At 48.7% G+C, this 22,694-nt stretch overlaps 1 protein-coding gene across 5 annotated transcripts in view; it reads left to right on the top strand.

Annotated features, from left to right (window-relative positions):
- Window positions 1-22,694, top strand: part of VPS13A (vacuolar protein sorting 13 homolog A) — a 2,994,934-nt gene that overhangs the window by 2,063,050 nt on the left and 909,190 nt on the right. For all 5 annotated transcript variants that reach the window (XR_011280366.1, XR_011280367.1, XM_069625905.1 and 2 more), the window contains one exon: window positions 10,537-10,666. Coding sequence is in view for 3 of the 5 variants with exons in the window: in XM_069625905.1 (XP_069482006.1) it covers window positions 10,537-10,666 (130 nt within the window). In the remaining 2 variants the exon portion in view is untranslated. The remainder of the gene's footprint in view (window positions 1-10,536; window positions 10,667-22,694) is intronic.

The raw sequence follows: 22,694 nt of genomic DNA, 5'->3' as shown, positions 1-22,694 counted from the left end.
GCTATTGAATGCCTCAGCTCCTCTTGGGCCTTTTGTTTTCTCAGCCTGGCTTGGGGTTTGCAGATTCTGGGGTGAACTACCCTCCTCCCATTTCCCTAAGTGTACTGCATACCTGTCTCTCAGTGGGGACGTTCCTCAGGGCAGATGGCAGTGCGGATCCTGCTTCTCTCTGGCCTCCCGCGTCAGTACGCATGCTTCACCTATTCCTGTCAGTTCTGGACACGACTTCGGCGTCAATTCCCATAGTTACTGGTCGACCACGTCTAAGGCGGTCAAGTCCCTTCTCGGTAGGGGGGAGCATAGCTCCTCTAGCTTTTGACCTGATTGCAGGAAGCAGCACTCCATGCCGTCTGTGTGGGATTGCTCTCTGACTCTGCCTCAAAAGGAGACAGGCCCTCAGTGTTTCAGTTGCGAGCTGCACTCCAGCTCGTTTTCTCGTTCCTCCCGTGTCGGTCTCACAATACCTTTATATCCACCTCTGAAGGGGGATTTGTCTCGGGAGGATAGATCAGGGGCAATGTGCTCGCCTTGGAAGCAAGACGACACGGAGCAACACAGGTTCAATCCCCGGGTCTGCACTTAGAAACCTCTGGGTATTAAGCGCATTATAAATAACCTATCATATCATATCATATCATATGGCACACTCAATTTGTTTTCTGATGACAACAGTACAGGGTCAGAAACCAAACCAGGTAAAGACATTGGCTTCCAGGGGTAAGGGAGGGTGACACATATCCCTTTTAAGGGGGGGGGCTGTCTTTTAAAGGGTAGCCAATAGGAAGCCGCTTTCCCCGTCCCCTCGGGGGGGGTGTAGCTTAGCAGGCCCATCTCCCTAGTCCTAAAGGAGCTGTCGCCACGTTGGCAAGAAAGGACGAATTCCCTGGATTCGTCACATACCCCTTCATTTAGTTTAAAGCCCACCTCTAGGCAACTCAAGGGGTACCTACTGAGGAAGTTGACATTGCCTTTATCCTTCCCCTTTCAGTGTTCCATGGTGAAGCATGAAGTCTTCAAGTCCAAAAACCATCACAGTGTCCTTAATTAAATGCATCCAGGTTAAAGGGGCATGGTCAGTGATGAGCCTAAATTTGCTTCCTTTTAGGTAATATCGCAGCCTGGTCACGGTCCACTTGATAGCCAGGACTTCTAGCTCCACAGTTGGAAAACATTGTTCCAGAGGTGCAGCTGCTATATAGGACCAGGTGTTCGTGGCCATCATGCAACTGGGAAAGAACAGCCTCTAGACCTACCTTGAATGCATCAGTCTGCAAAATAAATTCCATGTTAAAATCCAGCATCTTTATAATGGGCTCATTGCAGAGAATGCGCTTCAGTTCATCGAAACTGTGTTAGTCTTGTCGGATCCAGATGATTTTTCAATTTAGCAGTCATACTGGTCGTTATAGTTGAAATGTTCGGGATGGACCGGCTGTAATATCCGGCTAATCCCAGCTAATACCCGGCTTGTCATGAACCATCGAACTCGCCCCTTCTGGGCCTCCTGGTCCCTGACACGTCGAGCCTTACACTCCATAATACTACCAACATGGCGGCAAGCTCAGAACGCTGGTCGCAAGTCTTCACGTTCTACGCAGCGTCCTCTATAAAGGAGCCACACCCCCGCGGCCCCGCGCGTCTCAACGCTGCTACTAGCTGTGATCGGACGTGTGCTCCGAACCTTCTCTAGTGCTACTTGCTATCCCCTGGCCCCTGGATTCCCTTATCCCGACTTCTTCCCTACTTCCCGGAATCCCTGTGCCGCTTCCGCGTGCCCCCAACACCTTCTTGAATACTCCCGGAGTTTCCCGTGATCCTGGACATCAAAGCTGAACGTAATCTGGAAGCCGAGGACGGCCGAGAGGGGTTATTTAAGTCCCGAACCATACGAAAGAAGACTCCACCTAAAGAGGACATCAGGCAACATAGACAGGTGAGAAGGGGGAAAACCTGTGACACGGCTAATCCCAGGAAAGCACAGAGCTCCCACTTGGTTGTAGGTGGGGTCAGGCTTCACTTTCTCAGCCTGGGGCTGCACAAGACCATTACCCACGATGTTGCCCAGATACTTTAATGCACTCTGGGCGAGATGAAATTTCTTGGGGTTGGCCCGAAAACCAGCTTCTGAAGTGCTGGGGTTATGTCATATAAGTGGAAAAGAGATGTTCTAATATGATGTTAAAAGTTTTGGACTTTTCCTGAAATCTTCGGAAAAGACTTTTGGGAATTGGGCCAGCAAATGAGGTCTAGCTGCTGGGTTGGGTGGAGGTTCCAAAGAATTAAGCTGTTGCTAGTCGCATTTCCCACTAAGAGACTGGATATGGTGACAGAGCCTTGCTCCATGGCATCTACCCTACAGAGCTTGCGAAGGTTCACTTGATATATCTGGGTCTTTTGCCTTTGGTCAGGCTTGGTGCACAGGTAGTTACGCTCAAGGACCTTATATGGTCAATGCCACTTGGGTACCATTTTATTTTCTGAGGTGGGCAACAAAACTAATATCTGATCTCCTATAGAAAATGACCTTGTGACGGCCTGTCGGTCATATACATCCTTCTGGTGTTCCTGAGCCCAGGAAATAACTACTGACAATCTCTCTAACTGCCTTCATGTGGTTTTCAGCTGGTTGGCAGCCTGAGATATTGGCAATAGGGCTTCAACCTCTCCTCCCATCTATTTAAGTTTCCCAGGTATTTAAATTGTTGTAGTTTAAAATTACACAGGTGCAACCAGTACTGTGGAATTTCCTATAGTTGTTTGTTTGCTTGATAAACTTAAGTTATCGGCACCTTCTAAGCCTTGGGTCCAGTGTTAGCTGACCCTGACCCACATTTTGGATGAGCATCCTCCCCAGGAGACAATGCTTCCATTCAACCCTGCAATGGTTGCCCCAGTGTGGGTAGCCCAGGGAAAACAGGCGTTAATTCCAGCAATGAACTTGCAAAAAAGCATTGCCTCGCCCTTTCACATCGCGGTTTTCTCTCTACCCATTTGTCACCTGATCTGAAGGTTTGGAGGCACATTTTCTTCCACTGCCACTCACTCAATCAGACCTGTTATCAGAAGCACAGAGCTGCACTAGTGTTAGGAAAGATTTCTCTTTACTGCACCTTTCCTTCCATCTTTACGGAACCCCCAAACTTGTTGCGTTTATTTTTGAATCTGACCTGTACTTTTTGCAGTACAGTGAAGCCTTAAGCTTCACTGCACTGGCCTCTGCTCTTATGTTATGGGGAAACTGGTATGTCATTCAGGCTGTCTGTACTGGGAAACATTGTTGTTAGGCAGAATCCTGTGCAGTGCCCTTAGGGACCACTACACACAATTAAGACTACAGGTGGCAATACAAGTTTTACCCTTGCCTTTACTGCTATGTCAGAGTGGTAGCAGTGGCAGAGCAGCCAGGCTTATCTCAAGAGTATATGAGCAGTAGCAGAGATTACATAAAGGGACCCCAATTACTGTGACTCAAGCAAACACTGACTCAAGGTTTCAGGTAAAAAAAATATAAGTACATTTATTTTTTAAACCACTCGTTATAAACACAACACTTCTATTAAACTCAAATAAAAAATCACAGGTTAAATATACTACAACTAACCAATTCACTTTGTACAGTAAGTCTCAAAGTAAGTACCCTGTGTTTGAATGAACCGGTGTTATGAACAAAACACGTTACCGCGAATACGATTGCGATCACTTTTTGACAGTTTGGTCTACTAAATAAACGCGTATCCGTGACATGAAATGCTACCGGGGCAAAAACACACTTAGCACCTGAGATACCCAGAGGGAGTTGGAGGCAAAAATCACAGGCAATATTTTGGTTAGGCAGGCAGAATCAAGAAACACTCAGACTGAAAGTAATAGGGACCCTTATTCATCCGGACCAGTGTGGATTTATGCCCAACAAGTCCACTCGTATGAACCTACGCAGGGTCCAACTGGCGCTGTGCAGAGCCAAAGAGATACCGGCCCCACTAGCCCTCCTGGCGGTGGACTTTGAAAAGGCATTTGACTCGGTGGGGTGGGATGCTCTGTGGGCGATCATGGACCGGATGAACCTGGGACACGCTTTCATATCCTGGGTCAGGCTGCTATATGCATTCCCAGAGGCCACGGTAAGGGTAAATGGTAGATCCTCCAAATCATTCCCACTGGGTAGGGGTACGAGACAGGGGTGCCCGCTGTCTCCGCTTCTCTTTCTCCTGGCGATCGAACCACTTGCTATTGAGCTCAGAGCTAACACCAACTGGACTGGGTTCGCCTGGCCGGGGGGGGGTGAAGACCGCCTTTCGTTATACGCGGACGATCTCCTCGTCTACCTTAGTAACCCTTGCATCTCATGCCCTATTGTTTCCCATATCCTTAGGGAATATCAGATCTTTGCGGGTCTGAAAGTGAATGAAACCAAAACTATTTATTTCCCAGTCCAGGGTGGTCATTCCGCGATCCCTGAGCCCTGCCCATACCACATCTCTATCAGGGAATTTACATACTTAGGCATACGACTCGACCCGACACTTGAAAGGTTCCCCCAACTGAATCTACACCCTGTGCTTGAACGGTTCAACAGAGACACTTCCCACTGGCAATCACTCCCCCTATCGCTGTTGGGCAGAGCCGCACTATTTAAGATGATGACCCTCCCCAGACTCCTCCACGTCCTCCAGAACGCCCCATTCTCCATCTCCAAGGAAACCTTTGCACTTATCGATAGGAATCTCCGCACACTATTATGGGGAGGGAAGCAATCCAGAATCGCCCTTGATACTCTCCAAAGATCGGTCTGGGAGGGAGGGATCGGCTTGCCCTGCATACGTACATACTACCTTGCAACACAGAACGGTGTGGTAAACGATTGGCTGCATGCAGACCCCACATTACCGCACATCCGTATCGAGCTGGAGACTATAACCCCGCTATCCCCACTCCAGACATTGTATGCCACCCACGACCAACACCCGAGGCTTCCCAAGACGATTCACCACGTCCGCCGAGCTTGGCGAGAGGCACACAAACTGGTCGGCTGGAAGGGAATCCCAACACTGTCCCAACCTATATGGCACAACGCACTCCTCCCAGAAGTAGTGAAAATGGGCGCATTCGCTCACTGGCACGCAAAAGGGATACATACACTGGCACATGTAATACAGGGGGGCGCCTCCTAGACTTCGAGACTATGCAAGTACAGTTTGGTCTGACGCCCATGGACCGGTTCCGACACGCACAGTTGGCCCACGCCATCCACGCCCAATTCCCAGACATGACGGACATACCCCCGTGCTCTCCCATTGAGACCAACATCCTCCCCCAAGGCATTCCTTCAAAGGTCACCTCCACTCTCTATCAGGCTCTCAATTCTTTCGGGACTACGCAACTTGATGAGCTCAGGGCGAAATGGGAAAGGGATGTGGGTCAACTGGAGCCGGAAGATTGGGTAGATGCATTGATGTCCCCCAGGGAAATTGGGATAGATAACAAACTTAGACTAATACAATTGAGAATACTCCACCGCTCGTATCACTCACGAGCTGCGATGGCCAGGTGGGGGGGACTAGATGATGGGACATGTATTAGATGCCAAATCGAGCCCGCCACCTTCTACCATATGATATGGGAATGCCCAGTGTTACAGCTCTTCTGGGGGGACTGTATTAGTAGGATCTCGGCTGCCATGGGAACACCAATCCCTAGGGACCCCAAAATGGTACTCCTGGGCATCTGGGGAGAAGTAGACCTGACAAAACATGGGAAAATGTTCCTCTCAATAGCGCTTGGGGCCGATAAGAGACTTATCGCGGCTAAATGGGGCTCCGCTGACCCACTGTGCCTGAACCGATGGAGGAATGACCTAGACAGGTGTGCGGCCTCGGAACGCCGGATCTACAATGCGCGGGGTTGCCCCCGCAAATTTGAGAAAATATGGGGCAAATGGCTAGATGCGTAGTAAGCCCCGCCGGTCGATACAGCTCAACATCTTGCTTAACTTCACCTGCCTGCCTTGACATGCAACTGCCTTTGGCCCCTGGCCTGGTGTTGCCCCTCTTGCCTCAGATATTGTTTTTGCTGCTGCTATGCTATGCCTTTCTCATTTATTGAATGTCGATGATTCATGTTGCTTGTTATGTTGTTATGTTGTAAAACTCAATAAACAGAGTTATAAAAAAAAAAAAAAAAAAAGAAACACTCAGAGACAGGAGTTCAAAAGTCAAAGGGCCGGAGCCAGGGTTGAACGACACCGGGGCCTGTTGCCGAAGATCACACAGTCAGACAGTTCACGATTCAACGTAGCCAAAAGTACTTCGATATCGTCAATGTTCGGAAGCATAAGTTATAAGAAGGAGGGAAGACAAGGGCAAGCCTTGGAAATGAAGAAAAGGGATTCACCCAGATTCCTCAAGTAGAACACAGCACCTGGTTCCAATGGTGCAGCTGATGCCCTGGCAGTTGTTCCTGTTGGTTTCCCGCAGACCCACGATTCCTGGAGCTTCGTTGTGAAGGAGGACGTCTGAAGGAGGTCTGCACCACACAGGGATGAAGCCGGCAGCAGCGACGAGGAATAAAAGGTGCGCTCCTTAAAAACAGGAGAGGCTCTTCAGGTGGCTATCCCGACCACTACAGCAGCGTGCAGCGATTTCGACCAAGGAAGAAGATGAGCTAGTTATCCCCACTAAGCTCAAGGGAAGAAGACTCCGGACTGGATCTTCTCTGAGTCGTTGAAGGGAAGATAGCTCAGGACTGCACCAGGGCTTCACTCGGACGGGGTAGTTGCAGCAGCCGTCATTCTCTCCGCTTCTCTTCGGTTCCGTGTAGTTCCAGTGGCGACTCTCTGACTTCTAGCCCAAGAGACCTGCCTTTTAATGCGAAAACCCCCCCTTCACACAGCCTGGCTGTCAATCACCCAGCAGGGGGGTTGTCCAGCCCGGACAACTACGCTGGCCAATCATGACAAAGTGTGACTTGGGTTTCCTAGGATACCCTGTGCAGGGGGTGACTACACACCTCCCTCACATTCAGCCCACCTAGACACCCAGGCGCCTTGAGGAGGTCTTCTAAGCAGAAGCCCACCAAAAGACAGTGAACAAAGAAGGCGAACCTAGTTTGCCGCGCAAAGTAAGACACAAGAAGGACTTAAACAAAAAGAAATGACGAATAAACCCAACCAGAGCCAAAAGAAAGACGATTTGGTCAAGCGGGTTTATGTTCGAGGCTAATATAATAGCCAAGAACAGTACCATGTTTATCTAATATAATTGCGGTAGAAAAGTTAGGGTAGATACCACTGCCACCAGCCAAGTCTAAATGTTAAAAGAGCGAAACGATGCTCTAGGAGGTACAGATAAAAATGGATACGAATTAACCCTTTCCAGTACTCCATGGAAGATGGGGTGTACTGGATCTGTGGTAGATTGACCTACGTAAAGTTAATGGTAACTTTACCCTTTTCTGGGGGACGGTAGTCGCCTCAGAAATGGAGTCGAGGGAAGTCTCAAAGACAACCCTGTGCTACGGCACTGAAGGTGCTGTGTGACACACAAAAAGAAGGGGGGCTACTGAAGTGGTATACTTCAGAGTCCACAATCACAAAAACAGGTAGAAACACATAACAAAACACAGGTAAGAGTGGGGAAAAAGCTCTCACTCTTACCAAGTGGAAAAAAATAAACTCCAGAAGTCCAGCAAAGCTGCTGGGGGACTCACTAGGTGAGGGAAATTTGCCATAGATGAGAATTCTCCCTAACAATTGTTTTCCTTAGTCGTGTTATTATGTTACTACTTTGGTTACTTTTGTATTACTTGTAGTAACTTTTTATCATTGTACAATGCAACTTACACTGCAGTACAATGGGTTGCATTTCTGTTTTGCCCTAGAAGGAGGACTGTTGGTTACTCTAGGTGTACTAAAAGGATAGGCTAATGGCAGAAGTGACTTTTCCCTACTTTTTGGGGATTTTCGTTTGAGCTTTATTACGTTTACCACGTTTGGCTACTAACTGTGGCTACTGGTCAAACATGGCCGTGCCACAAGATTTGTCGCCTGTTCTTTTGCCATTTTGTCTTTTAGCCTTCTTCCTGGCCTGAGAGGCCAGGAAAATTCTTATAAGGACTTCCATTGCCCGTTAAAGCAGGACCTTTTGGCTGGATAGTGGAGGGCTGTGTGTGTTTGCTGGCAGGATGTGGGCTGGGTCTGTCTCACTCCAATCCACAGACTAGTTTCAGGGTGTCTGAGTGGTATGCATGAATGTTCCCATCAGTGGTCCGGATTGGACCAGTGCTGGGGTGTGTGTGTAGGCTAGTCCTGCTATTGGCTAGTGGGAGTTTCAGCTTTTACCTGGCTTTTAGGATAAGATGAGGAACCCTGCACCCATTCTTCAAAGATCTGGCGAAACCTGAAGGAGCCAAGTATACCCTATCCAGCTGTGAGACCTGCAAAGAGACCTGAGACCCGACTGAAAGAGGCCTGGCAACCAACTTCTGCTGCTGTCCTGGAGGAGCCCTGTCCTCTATTGATCTTTAGTAGTCCTGCGAAGGAGCTATGACCCTTGAGTGGAGGTACCATCCATTCAGTACGTCTGCTCAGTGCCCTGCCAAAGGAAGCCTTCAGAAGTGCCCTTGAACCGTCCTGTGGCTGACCAGCTTCGTTTTTAGGCGACTGTGCTACCGGCATCACCGTACCGAGTTTCAGCCTAAGACTTGGGGATCCTCAGCTGGGCCTGCAAGACTACCTCCTGCGGAATCTCAGCTTACTAGCATCAAGGGGACCCGAGATAGGAGGGAAAGTCTGACCGCAGCTGGTGAGTCCTTTTGCGTCCCTTTGCGCGGTGACCACCAATCCAAAAATTGCTTACCCAACCTGAGTTCAGTCCTGAGAAGGGTGCTACATCGAGTTTTTCTGCATTCTTTAAGCGAGGGCCCTTGCAACAGTAAAAGACACCAACTGGAGATCAGCTTGAACCTGCAACCCGTGGGAATAGAGGACTGTGGCTTTTGGCGGGAAAAGCAACTTTGGACACTCTTCCTTTATTCTGCCAAGTTTGAGGAAGAATTGGAATACGGTGGGTAAGTTACAGATTTTCTAACCTACACCTATACTCCCATTATAAGTCTGTGGGCTTATAATAATGCTTATTTACAGCACTTTTTTTAGAAAAGTGGCTTTGCCAGTGCTTGCTTGCGCAATACATCTGACTGTTGGGGCTACGTTTGGGCATTAGTCTAACTTGAAACCTAACCCTAAGAACCCTTCACTGGACCCCAGAGACCTTACCTGCATTTTTTCCTGCATCCTAAATTCTGTGGAACTGTATCCTGAACTATTTTGTGCACAAGGCCCCAGGCAATTTAGGGCTGGACAATTTTAGTTAGGGATCATTTCTGTGGACCTTTTGTGCATAATACATATCTAACCTTTCCTTTGCGGGCGTTTCTGATGTGTATTATGCCCTATACCAAAGTGTAGGTATGTATGTATGTATGCATTTAGTTTGATTGTGTTGTGTAATACATCTACATGCTTGTAGTTTTTATATGGTGTGTTTCGGTTATAAATAAATAACTGTATTTTGATACATCCTTCCTAAGTGTAATCTATGATTCTCATTGTGTAGCCTCATTGTGGACCCCTTACAATCTCACCACCTGTGAAGAACTTAGCCTAGAACGCCTATCACTGCTACCTAAACTGGTTTGGCTACAGCTTCCTAGAGTTTTTCCTGTCACAAAATAGGTTGGCCTTCTATACATCTGTCCACCATGCCAGAGTATAGAAAATCTGTCCTAACAAGTAGGTAAAAGGCAACACCTTGATATGCTCTTCCCAGTTTTGGCTGTAATTTCAAAGGCCCCAGGGATTTCTGTTCATCCACAGGGCCTGGCCCAGTTTACCTGCTGTCATAGCCTCGGATAAAGCTACAGTGGGGGGGTTTATAACTTTCCTCTCTGGTCCCCACCTGCCCACGTAAACTCTACTAGCAAGCGGATGTACACCACATATTGGCATTGTTACTACAAAATGCTATGCTGATTGGAATTATTGGTTCCTAGCTAACACAGGTTGATTGCTGCCTTAATTGCTTTTGTTGGTGGGAGGTGTCATGGTGATAACTGCAGCAATAAGACATGGTCATTTTTAAAGGAGACCAATAAGCATCATGCTTCTAGAATTCACACTGCATCACAGATGGCAAAATAAAAACGTGGGTAGTATACCTTCTCCCCCCTCATATACCCATTGCAAATTCTCTTTCTGAATCACATTTCATGTTGACTTTCATTGACTTCATCCCTCACTTGCGCTATTCTAGTCTCTCACCCTGGGGCAGTATGCCCATACTCTTTCAGTAATCGTTGTTAGTAAGCGTCTAAAAATTCATATTTGTTTTTGTTTATTTGAATATTTTCATGTATTTTGATCTTTTTCTGTTTGACTTAAATATGTTCTGACATGTTTCTTTGCTCTAAATTAGATTTTGTATTTGAACATGGGCTTGATCTTGTGCAAAATGTATATTCTTTTTTTACTCTCATTTGTAGTGAGTCTGTAGGAAAAGAAGACAAACTTCATCCGGGCAAAGCAACTCTGTACACATGGGAAGATCCAACCGGCTCCAGAAAGTTGAACTGGACATGTGGAAAGCACAATGGGGAAATAACTCCAACTGATGTATGTATGCTGTCTAATTTTGTGTTGTATATTTATTCTTTTCAAGTGGTTATATAATATATGGGGCTGAGGCGCCACTTTGCTTTTGGATTTTTGTTGGTGGCTCCTTTGAGCCTTTGCACTCATGTCCTATTAGGGTACTTACCTTGAAAACAGATTTCCTGATCGCACTCATGTCAGCAAGACCTGCAAGTGAGCTACAAGTTTTATCCTGCAAGCCAGAGTTTCTGCATCTCTGCAAAGAGAAAGTTTCCCTCAAGGTGCATCCCAAATTCCTACCTAAAGTGGTCTTAGATTTCCATGTGTCCCAGAGCATTGATTTGCCATTTTTTACCCTCTAAAGATGAGTAGAGGCTGCACAGATTGAAGAGGGCTCTTAGCTTTTATGTGGCTAGGACTTTGGAATTCAGGCGTGATGACCAACCCTTTGTGACTTTCTCTCTGTCCAGTAAGGGTCGGGCGTGTCAAAACAGGCAATCTCTTAGTGGATAACTCTCTGCATTGCTAATTCTTATCAAAGAGCAAGTAAAGATATGTCACCGAGCATTAGGGCACATTTCACCAGGGGTATGACAGCATCATCTGCATTGCAGAGGGGTGTATGTTGAGCAGGAATGTGGGCGTCGCTCCATATGTTCACCAAACATTACTACCTGGATGTCGCATATGGTTTGGATGCTCGATTCGGCAGAGCGGGTTTGCAGAGCTTCCTTAAGGGCTTTCATCCCGCCTCTGCACTCTGTTCTGCTTTGGGAGTCTATCTGATTTGGAATCTGCAGGAGAATGCGATCCATTGATGGGGAAATTACCTATCAGTAATGTACTTTCTATGGATTCTTCTCCTGCAGATAACTCATCACCCTCCCACCCGTGGTCTACAGTCCTCTTGTTTGTCCTCTTCTACTGGGATGTGGTTATGAATAGTTGTGTTAAGCACAGTTGATGCCTTGCTCTTGCATGCTGTCAGTCACTGACTTTCAGTACAGTCCTGTTCTCAGATGAAAAAGAAAAAAACATTTTTGGGCTATTTTCTGCCCGAATCTTATGGATTCTTCCTCTGTAGCAACTGAGCTTGGGGGTTGGGAAGAAGATGAGTCACTGAGGTACAGGGGCATAGTGATGTGATATTTATAGCAGCCAACATCGCATCCAGAGCCAACAACTGGCACTGTCGAGTTACGAGGGTTTGACAGTCGAGTCGTACTAGGCCCCGTGTCGAAAAGGTTTCTGAGCAGCAGACGTTGGAATGGATATCTATCTGAGGAGGAATCTGCAGGAAAAGAATCCGTAGAAAGAACATTACCAGTAAGTGTAATGCTTACCTTAAATCCCCGAAGGAGCGTAATGCCTTTTCAGCTGAGGACCTGTGGTCTGGGCACTAGTTCTGTGGAAACAACAATTATACCAAAACCGCTGTTGTAATTCCCATTCACAAACTGATAACTGTGATGCAGTGTACTTTGAAAATGACCCTCCCTTCTCACCTGTGCTTTTGTTGTGGAGCTCTCCAGGGGCGCGTTGGTTAGGTGACTTATTCTGAGGAGGTAATGGTGTCGAAAGCCATTTATCTGTATAGCGTCCAAAACTTCTTTGAAGTATCAAGGGAAAGTCTCTTGGTAAGAATAAGAATTGTTTATAGTTCATCAAATTCGAAATGGTCCCTACGTTGGAGAGATCTCTCTTGCTAAAATTCCCTTTTATCTTTTGCAGGCTCGTGGTTCCCTAACAAGGGCTTAGGCTGTGGTAGGGCTGCAGCTATACTCATTTTTAAGGGAATATTAAATTACGTCAGTTCGTCAAAAAGAAACAGAGTAATAGCTGCCTTCAGGAAACAAGCGCGGTAAAAATAAGCAAAGAAAAGCCTTGCTGATACTTCAGGTAAGCACGTATGAAACTTCTTCTTTCTTTTCTAATAACATGTTAATTCATTCATTAAATACCTTTGTTTTGCAGGTCTTTGGAGAAACTGTGGAAGAAAATACCTTTGGACGATGCAGGGAACTACTGTGGAAACATCGGAAGAATACGCTGCGACCGCGGACAAAGGCTGCTGAGAGAAGAAATGCTGCGGCTGCGACGGAGCTTCTGACAGGAGATGCAGAGTCTTTGAATATTACAGCGGAAAATTCCTGGAAACCTTCGGTTCGGTAAGTCTTTACATTATTTCTACTTTTCTGTTGATTTTGCTATGGAACTAGTATCTTTGACTCATTTTCTTCTGTTGACAGGTTCTGTCAGGAGATCGCTGGAAGCGTTAGCCGCTGTCAGAGGAGAAGACGCGAAGCGCGGGCTTCGGAGGAGGCGGGGCTTAAGTAGTTCTCTCTGCTACAGGTGTAGAATGCGCTGTGAGCTACCTTATGGGATTAGCGGCAGCCATGTTGAAGATAGGGAAGATAATGTAAGTGTAATGAGCCTATGGGTACAATGCTAAGAGTGAGGCAAATGCCTCTTGCGCCAGGCTTGAAGCCACTGTTGACCCACTGATAGAAATGATGTTCCCTGCCTCTCACGTATTTCTGAATTGAATCTGTATTTCTGTGCTGGGATCATGACAGTAAGTAATTTCTCCATCTAACGTACCAAACACAATCCCAAACATTTCAACCGGCCATAGCTACCACTGTCAAAGCCCAATTTAAAAACGATCCAAGCATCTAATACGTTTTAAATCCTATATTGACGTCACAGACACAGAATAAGTGTTCTCCTAGTTTCTAAATAAAAGGGACATTGTTAAAGGAAAAAGTTGTCATCTTCCACTATGGCTGGCAATATAAGCACTTTATTTTCTCTATCCAGGTACCATTTTGTTATCTACCATGGAAAGGAAATTAATTCTGAACTTCATAAAACAGGGTTCTCTTCCTAGGTTTAGCTAAGCACTCTAAATACTGCTCACACCCACTGTTGGATTTAATCAACAGGTAGTTATACAAGAGAGTACATCCTGCCTTTTTCCTTTAGGAAATGGACCCTCGCCTATTCATCATGTCTGGCTCGGAGAACACTGTGTTGGTAATTGTCTTTGAAATCTATCTGTCCAGCAGAGCAGCTCTTGGGAAACCTTTCTGCCACAAGGGGGCGCAGCATGGCTCCGCATCTGCTTCGCCTAACGCCGCTACGTACCCCGTGCTGCACATTACGTCAGGGCCAGTTTATAGAAAGGCGCTGTGCCCCATGACCTTTGTTTCTTTTTTGTGTGCACTTGGTTTGCTTTAGGAACACAGCTTCTTCAAAGCTTTCCGGTTTCTCAATCAATGACGTCAAGCCAAACCTTTCCAAGTACTCGGGGTTCAAGCCCTATGTCAACAATGGATGTCAGTTGTTCATTCCGGATCCTCATCAGATGTGTCTTTATAGCCTCGATGAGGGGCACGACACACAGGATTGTACGTAGTGTCCATTGATGCAACCCAAGGCGCTTCGTGAACAGGAAGCAAAACTGTTCCTCTTACTCCACAAGGGAGAAGGGTGATTTAGCGGATTTGTTCAAGGCTGCCCCGGCATCAGTCGTTGCACGGAAGACAAAAAGAAAAGGAAGCACTGCAAGAGGTTTTAGTCTCCTGGTGGTTCTCCAAGGCACCATTCTTCTTCCTCATCGAAAAAGAGGAATCACCACTATAAGGACTCCTCTGCTGACCAGACTCCTCAAGTATCTTTCCCAATCACCTACTCCAGAGAAATGGGAGGCATTCAGAGACATTTTTGGCCTCTACACCAACAGAGTCCACCACAAAAGGATGAGCTGGCAGGTGCGCTGAAAAATCACACAACCAAAAGACGGTCAGGTTTCAATCTCAAGCCCGCACAGCTCTGTCTTCAGACACTACTCTTCTGGCCTCGACCATCCTGTCCACGCTGCCGCCAGCACCAACCAACATCAGTGGCACCGGAATTCCTCGGTAGCACGCCTCAGTACATTCATGTTCTTTTTGGAGAACATTCATGATACAGAAGGGGACCCCATTCTTTATGGTTTGGAACCCCTTCACTCTATAGAAGTTAGGGACTTCCCAGAGGAGTTTTATATGGTGAATTGGTGGACCTTGTTGCAGACTTGCAGGTGGGAAGTGGCCGATACACTTCGCCCAGATATGGGCATACACTGTACTCTCCTAACCCAGGGAAGCCTCAGGCTCTTGCTTGATTGCCAAGGTGGTGGATACCCTAGGCTCATCTGCCCCCTCCCGGCCCTAGAGTGCAGTATGAACTAATGGACATCTTGGATGAAGAGCAGTAGATCCTCCTGTCCTTGAGCTATAGTCCATGCCGGCCTCAAATGCAACTGTGTTCAAAAACTTACCAAAGGTTGGGGGAAAATGCAATTTGCGCACAAAATGAAAACCACCACAAGATGCAGCAGGAAAGATTTTTAAAAAACGCATAGCCAGCAAAACAAATTGTTGTCGGATTTCACCAATTCTGTTTTGCAGGCAGTCCTTTTGGCCACCCCTAATGAGTAGGATCCCCACTTCACAACACTGGGGATCTGGGGTGGGGACAATCACAAGGAACCCACATAAACAAATGGCCCTTTAAATAATCTAACTCCAAAGATTCAGATCAGGAAAGTTTTATTGATCATTATTCCATTATCTGTTTTCAGGGAACATGTTTAGTTTGAGGAATAGGTTGCGAATTTAATGAGTTTTATTACAAACTGAATGGTGCGAGGAACCTGAGGGTGTCCTCGCTTCTTTTCACCCTATATCCTCGTCTCAAGTGGCCAGGGAAAGGCCATTGCTTTTGGATCCTGACCCTAGGGGTGGATATGTGAGGGAGGATCACCTGCTTAGAGAGGACTTGTAGAGTGGGGAATAGGATGTCTTTAGGTGAAACATGGTATCCCCCATTTCTCCGGCATGGGGTCTAGCATGGATTCACATGCTCATGATTGTTCCCCGTCTTGTCGGGAATCCTCGGTAAAAGAAAAAACAATTTCAATTTCACTTACAAACTGTATTTCTCCTCTAAACCAATCCCTGTACTCTGGGTCATACTGCCCTCTCCCCAAGCCCCTCCTCTGGCAGCCATATTCAGATTTTTACCACACGTTCAAGTGTTGGGAGTCCTTGAGTTTTGCTCTGTGAGCTATTCTACAGTTTTCATGCTTTTTTAAGATAAAATAGATCTATTTTTGTCAAAACAGAGCCTGTGTGCTCTTCTCTCCATCTGCCGACAAGCGGGGATCCGTTTGTCAGTGAATTTCAGCGCCCCTCAAGGGCAAGGATCGTCCTTGCCCTTGAGGAACCATGACGGAGGAGAAGGAAGTTCCCTTTTCAAGCTCTGCACCAGATGCGGACTGCGGAACGTGTTTGTGGAGGTCAAACACCTTCAATGCCTCATGAAGGCCAAAGGGGCTGACCCGGTGAAGGTAGCCCTTTCTGCGCCCAGGGTGGCACTACGCCCGAGGCGGGAGATTTCTGCCAGGGCAGTGGCGAATTCTGCTGGCACACCGGAGAAGTTGCCATCGCTGAGGGCGCAAAAAGGGGTTTGTGGGTCGATGAAGTCCCAGGCCCGTCACAGGCCGTACCACAAGTCATGGATTTTTCGCCCTTGGATGACGAGGACCAAAAGTCCCTGCACACGGTCCAGGAGGACGGGGAGGACGCCGATGATGACGCAACCCTTGTGTGCCAACCACGCCGGCTCATCTGAGAGATGTACTCCTGGACATCCTTTAAACCCTACTCACATTGGTGTCAGAAATCCACAAGAGGATGCTGCAAGCCCCGGCCCCTATGGTTCTGGATCAGCCTCTGGTTAAAAAGAGGAAGCGCCACCCGAAACCCCCACATCAACCTTCACCCAATGCCCTCCCTCCGATGCAGCCAGGGACAGCCACAGCGACGACAGACAACATTGTCACAGCAGGTGGATCACCGTAACTGAGGGCGTCCTGTCCGGATGCGGTGGCGTCATTTCATGCCATGGTCGCCAAAGCTTCGAAACTTTTCCAGCTGATGACCGAGGATTCCGAGAAGGAGGGCTTCCTATGCCAGAGGCGCAAGGCCAAGAGGAAGACCATCATGGCAGTTCCCCTCTTGCATGACTTTTGGGAGGAAGGTCTAGCCCTCCTGAAGAATCCTTACACGGTACTGGGTGCTTGAGTCTGTACTCAAGGGCCTATGGTTGCAACCGTTGCTGGACTCGGTGTCGGCGGCTGCGAGGAAGAGATTGTCTAACCCCTTGTCCTCCTCGGTCCCTCCGGGCAGTGAGGGGAAGAAGTTGGACACCATAGGGAGGAAGGTAATGTACTCCGGGACATCGACCGTCAAGGCAGCCAACGCATTGGCGATCCTGGCCAGGTACAACAGGGAACTGTGGTCCAAGCTGGACCTGATTCTGGAGTTCCTGCGAATGACAAAAGGGTGAAGCGATCGCACTCCTCCAGGAAGGGGAAGTGGCTTCAGACCATGCCATCACAGTGGCCCTGGATATGGCTGACACAGGTTTTTCGGGAGATGGGGTATGGTGTCTGCCTCTGTCAGCAAAGCTGACTAAAGGCCAATAATTTCTGCCAGGAGGTCCAGACAAGGGTAATGGATATTCCCGTTGAGGGGTATAACCTCTTTGGGAAAGGCCGTTGATGAGTCCTTTCAGGTCATCAAGTCGGATACAGAGACGGCTCGAACCCTGGGCACTCCAACAGCACAGCTCTCCCTTTCGCGCCTCCGGAGGAAAGTCAGGCAGATGGACGAAAGGTTTCTCCTGGTCATATTGTTGGCCCTCCTGCTCCATGACCGAGGAGGCCTACAGAGGCCGTTCAAAGGCCTTCGGTGGAGGTGTTTAGCACTGCCATCGCTCCCAAGGCGGAACGCTGGCACCGAAGCAGGACTGAACTGGCAAGACATCAGGACCCACCACCCATGCATCCCGGTGGGAGGCCGGGGTGACTGGATTTGTCACAGATTGGGAGAAGATCGCCATCGACAGATGGCGCTGGACGCCCTCAACCACAGACCTACCCTGAAGTTTCAACACAAGTGTCCGCGGATCCCTCTGGTGGCCCGGCAGGAGCGGCACATCGCTCAACTCCTGCAAGAGGTACGGGCCATACTAAAAAAAGGGCGTTAGAGCTAGTTCCAAGACGACTCCGGGGCTCCAGGTTCTACTCCAGATACTTCTTAGTCAGAAAGAAGACCTGGGGTTGGAGGCCCATTCCTGACCTGTGGCGTCTCAACAAGTACCTTAAATCCATAAAATTCAGGATGGTCATGCCGCAGCATGTGCTCGGCCAACTGGAGGATGGCACTTCTTGACATCCCTTGACCTGGAGGATGCCTACTTCCACGTCCCGATTCACAGGAAGCACCGAAAGTTCCTACCATTCGTGGTACAGGGAAGGCACTACCAGTTCAAGGCCCTCCCTTTCAGCCTAAAATCGACTCCCAGGGTGTTCACGAAGTGCCTGGCACCAGTGGTGGCCACTCTTAGTCTATGAGGGATATACGTGTACCCGTACCTAGACGACTGGCTCATCCGGGCCAATTCATGAGAGCTAGCCGTCGAATACATGAAGATGACCGTCTGGCTGCTCACGGACCTGGGGTTCTCCATCAATTATCCGAATCCTGCTTGACGCCATCGCAGAAAGCTCTGTTACTAGGAGCCAGGTTCAACAGTCTCCTGCCTAGCGTCTCCCTCGGAGGAGAGGGTAGCGGCCATGCTGGGGAAAGTGCAATGGCTGTTGTCACTGAAGACCGCCAAGGTGCGGACCATCAAGTCGCTGCTAGGCATGATGTTGACTTTCATCTACCTTATCCGGCCGGCTCTGCAGGTTATGGATATAACCTCTTCAGAAGTTCCTGCACGGTCGCTGGATGCAAGTGTCCGGAAGCTTTGCAGACGAGATCCTCCTCAATACCAGGAGACGGTCACCATGGACGCTTCCCTGGCGGGCTAGGGAGCCCACACCAGGGCCATGTGGCTGTCGGAGGAGAATGATCTCCACATCAATATCTTGGAACTACGGGCAGTGTTCTGGGCCCTCAAGTCATTCCTTCCATCTCTGAAGGGCAAGGTTGTGAGGATCTTCACAGACAACACCACCCCAATGTTGTACATCAGGAAGCAAGGGGGCACTTGGTCACCAGCGCTCTCCAAAGAGGCGCAGAACTTGTGGCACTGGGCCATCGAACAAGTGATGTTCCTCATTCACTTTCACCTGGCGGAAGTTAAGAACACCATCGCCGACTCCCTCAGCAGGGAGTTGCGCTCCTGCCATGAGTGAGAACTTCAGCAGGACCAGATGGACCGCTTCTTTATCAAGTGGGGCAGGCCCCAGATCAATTTGTTTGCGACGGCGGCGAACTCCACATGCCAGAAATTTGCTAGCAGGTTCCACCAGCCAGGGATCATGATAGACGCTTTCTCCTTCCCGTGGGAAGGGCAGTTTCTGTATGCATTCCCTCTGTTGCCTCTCCTGCTGCGAGTCATCAATCAACTGAAACTGTGCTGATGCAGGATAATACTCATCGCCCTGGTTTGGCCGAGGAAGATTTGGTACCTGGACCTTCTCGGCCTGTCAGCGTTGCCTTCAGTCAAGCTGCCGCTGGTTGCGGATCTGCTCACCAGTTAAGGAGGCACAATCCTGCATCACGACCCGAGATCGCTGAACCTGAGGGCTTGGCTCCTGCAGCCTTAGAGTTTGGAGGATACGAGTTGCCAGCGGACTGCAGGGAGGTCCTTGTCAAGGCCAGAGCGTCATCAACTCTTAAGTGCTACGGTCACAAGTGGGAGCGGTTCGCTACATGGTGCCGGTTGCAGAAGATCACCCCTCTGAGGGTCACGGCCCCACAGATTCTTCAATACTTGTTGTCCTTGGCCAAAGCTGGGCTGGCACACGTCTCGACCAAGTGCATAGACATCTCAACTGTTCATGAACTTTGGTCCTGTGAACCATGGGAAGGCCTTGTCCAAGGCTTCCATCTCTAGGTGGCTCTCCGGCTACATCACACAGTCATCGGTTGGCGAACCAACTGCTGTCCGGCCATCCGAGAGCCCACTTCACCAGAGCAATCGCTGCGACGAAGGCATTCCTGTCTGCTGTGCCCATGCTGAACATCTGCAGGGCTGCTACGTGGATGTCCACGTACACCTTTCGGAATGTTTTACCCCGTTGACAGGGATTCCAGAGAGGAGTCCAGAGTCGGCCAAGCAGTGCTACGCAACCTGTTCACTTGAGGTGAGTTTGTTCCAGGGGTAAGAGTAATTGCTTCTGTTGAGCCTTACCACCTCCCGTGGTTGTGTAATGTTGTACTGCTATGTATTCATTAATCATGAGCATGTGAATCCATGCCAGACCCCCATGCTGGAGAAGGAACAAGTTACTCATCTGTAACTATTTTTCTCCATCATGAGTCTGGCATGGAATCACATGCAAACCCTCCCTCTGTCCCCTATGTGGCTCTTCTTGGTCACGCGGCCACATTCTGTGCTTACCAAATCTGAAGAGGGCTGCCAGAGATGGGGCTTAGGGAGAGGGCAGTCATTGGCCCGGGGCAGTATGACCCAGAGTACAGTGATTGGTTTAGAGGCGAAATACAGTTTCTAAGTAAAAGTGAAACTGTTTTTTCTTTTACTGAGGATTCCCGGTCTGACGACGAGGAATATTCATGAACATGTGAATCCATGCTAGACCCATGCTGGAGAACAATAGTTACAGGTAAGTAACTTGTTCCTTCCTTTTCATAATCCTTTTTAGGCAATTGTCAACCCTTTCTCTGTTCTTCCCTCCAAACTCTCCCCAAGAAACAGCATCCCAACACTGGGACGAGGAAGAGTCCAACTAGGAAAAGACATCCTCATTTTGTTAATGCAAACACATATCGGCCTCAGCCGTGTACTGGGACGAGGAGGAGGACAGCACTTGGAAGGAAGAACTACAGTTCTAATGTTGAGCGGGCTAGTTTTTCCTGGACTCATCGTGGTGGCGGGAACTTTAAAACCCGACATCCTTGTGAAATCGGAGGGCAGCTGTGGAAGAAGGGCTACCAGTTGCTGTGTGCAGGAAGACCTTTCTGGATCAGCTGTGTTACAAGCGGAGCACTCGAGAACCAGAAAAGGATGCACAGTTTATGCAGTAGGAAGCAGAGCTGAAGGACGCTGAAGGCCGGTGGCAGACCAAGGGAAGGACCTGGCTTGACTGAGCGAAGCCTTCAAGCTAGTACCGAGCTGCAGGAGGCCACAGAGAGCCGATGGAAGAAGATGTGAGGTGTCGCACTGGAAGGAGAGAACCTGTGGCAGCTGAGGACCTCGCAATAAAGCCACAAGCTCCGGCCGGTTGGTGAACCAAGACAGAGGAACACCGGGTTGGCAGGCGAATACGTAAAGCAAGCAATGAACATTGATTTAAGTGGAATTAAACCTTTCTACGAATACTGAATGAACTGAAAGTAAATATTAGCATCTATGAAGGCCAAACGATTATACGTTACTCACTGTAGTGACTAACGTACTCCTAGTCCATAGTCCCCTTTTCTCCATACTGCATGGGCGTACCTCGTTAGGGTTGGGAAAGTGAACATTTTTTACCGGAAAAATGGTCTTCCCCTTTAAATTTAGAAGCGTGCGGAGGCGAGGCCCCTGGAGCATGCGCTCCCCTGACTCCGCCCACAGGCGCCACTCCTCAGTCCCCTTTGACGCGTCGGCTATATTACAATTGCCTTAAAAAACAGGTTTTTTAAGGTGGAAGATGGTGAGACATATGGTGGAAAGGGGACTATGGACAAGGAGTACGTTAGTCACTACAGTCAGTGACATTATATTACTCCGTCCTGTCCCCTTTCCTCCAAACTGTATGGGCGATTACCACTGAATGAAGCCCTGGGGCAGGAGAGTTGCCCCTCTAGGAAAACAAGTTTCTTTAAGCTGCCTGGCCAAATGCTGTGTCTGATCTGGCACTGGCATCCAAGCAAAAGTGCCTGGAGAAGGCTGATGCAGAAGCCTAAGTAGCCACCTTGCTGATTGTCTGCCATGGCACGTGTCTCTGGAAAGCCACAGTTGTGGCCTTGGCTCTGACCGTGTGGGCGTGCATGTTTGCTGGCAAAGTTATGTGGTGACCCTCATAAGCTTCCTTGATGGCCATCACCATCCACCTAGCTATTGACGCCTTGGATGCTAGGCTGCCTGTCTTTGACCAGCCGAAAGTAACAAACGGGGCATCCGATTTGCAGAAGCTCCTAGTCCTGTCCAGGTAAAATCTCAGTGCACGTATGACATCCAGACAGTGCTTTCTCTGCCTCGTCCTTCATATTTGGAAAGGATGTTGGAAGCACTATCTCCTCATTGAGGTGAAAAGATGACACAACCGTTGGAAGAAATGAAGGGTGCGTCCTTAGCACCACTTTGTCTCAGTGACATATGTTATATGGCTCTGATGCAACTAGAGCCTGTATATCACTGTTCCTTCGCCCTGAGGTAAGGCCAACCAGGAGAGCAGTCTTAATGTTAACCAGTCTGATATCCACTGATGACATGGGCTTAAACGGCTTGTGGCCCAGTGCGACCAGCACCATGTTGAGGTCCCCGACCGGGTGCGGTTGCTTGACTGGGGGGATACAACCTGGTCAGGCCCGCCAAATGCTTCTTGACCACCAGATTGGAGTAGGAGAAGACGTTATCTCTGGAGTTTTTTGTAAGCCCCTATGGCCGCCAGATAAGTATGACAGGTATCCACCTGCACACCGGAATGAGCCATATTGTGCGGAAAAAGACAACGCAGGGTCTAATGTGCATGCCAGATGGTCTATCTCGTTTGTCTAGGCCCAGTGACAGAACCCGGCCCAATTGCTTCTGTCTTGACTCTTGGGGGAGCTGCTTCTCGCCCCTTGAATGATGCCCAAGTTGTCCTTTGACAAGTGTTGATGTTTCAGGGTCACGTGTTCAGGCACCAAGCTGCTTTGGCTAACTTCTCTGGGGCGGGGTGTACCATCGGCCCTCCCTGCTGGGATAATAGGGGTGCTGGTTTCACTGGAAAGGGGACTGGAGGTTGACCCGACAGTCTGAGGAGCTCTGAGAACCAAGG

This window comes from Ambystoma mexicanum, chromosome 6p (genome assembly GCF_040938575.1).
Source record: "Ambystoma mexicanum isolate Mex_15411 chromosome 6p, UKY_AmexF1_1, whole genome shotgun sequence".
Lineage (NCBI taxonomy): Eukaryota > Metazoa > Chordata > Amphibia > Caudata > Ambystomatidae > Ambystoma > Ambystoma mexicanum.
This window is presented reverse-complemented; position numbering and strand designations above follow the sequence as displayed.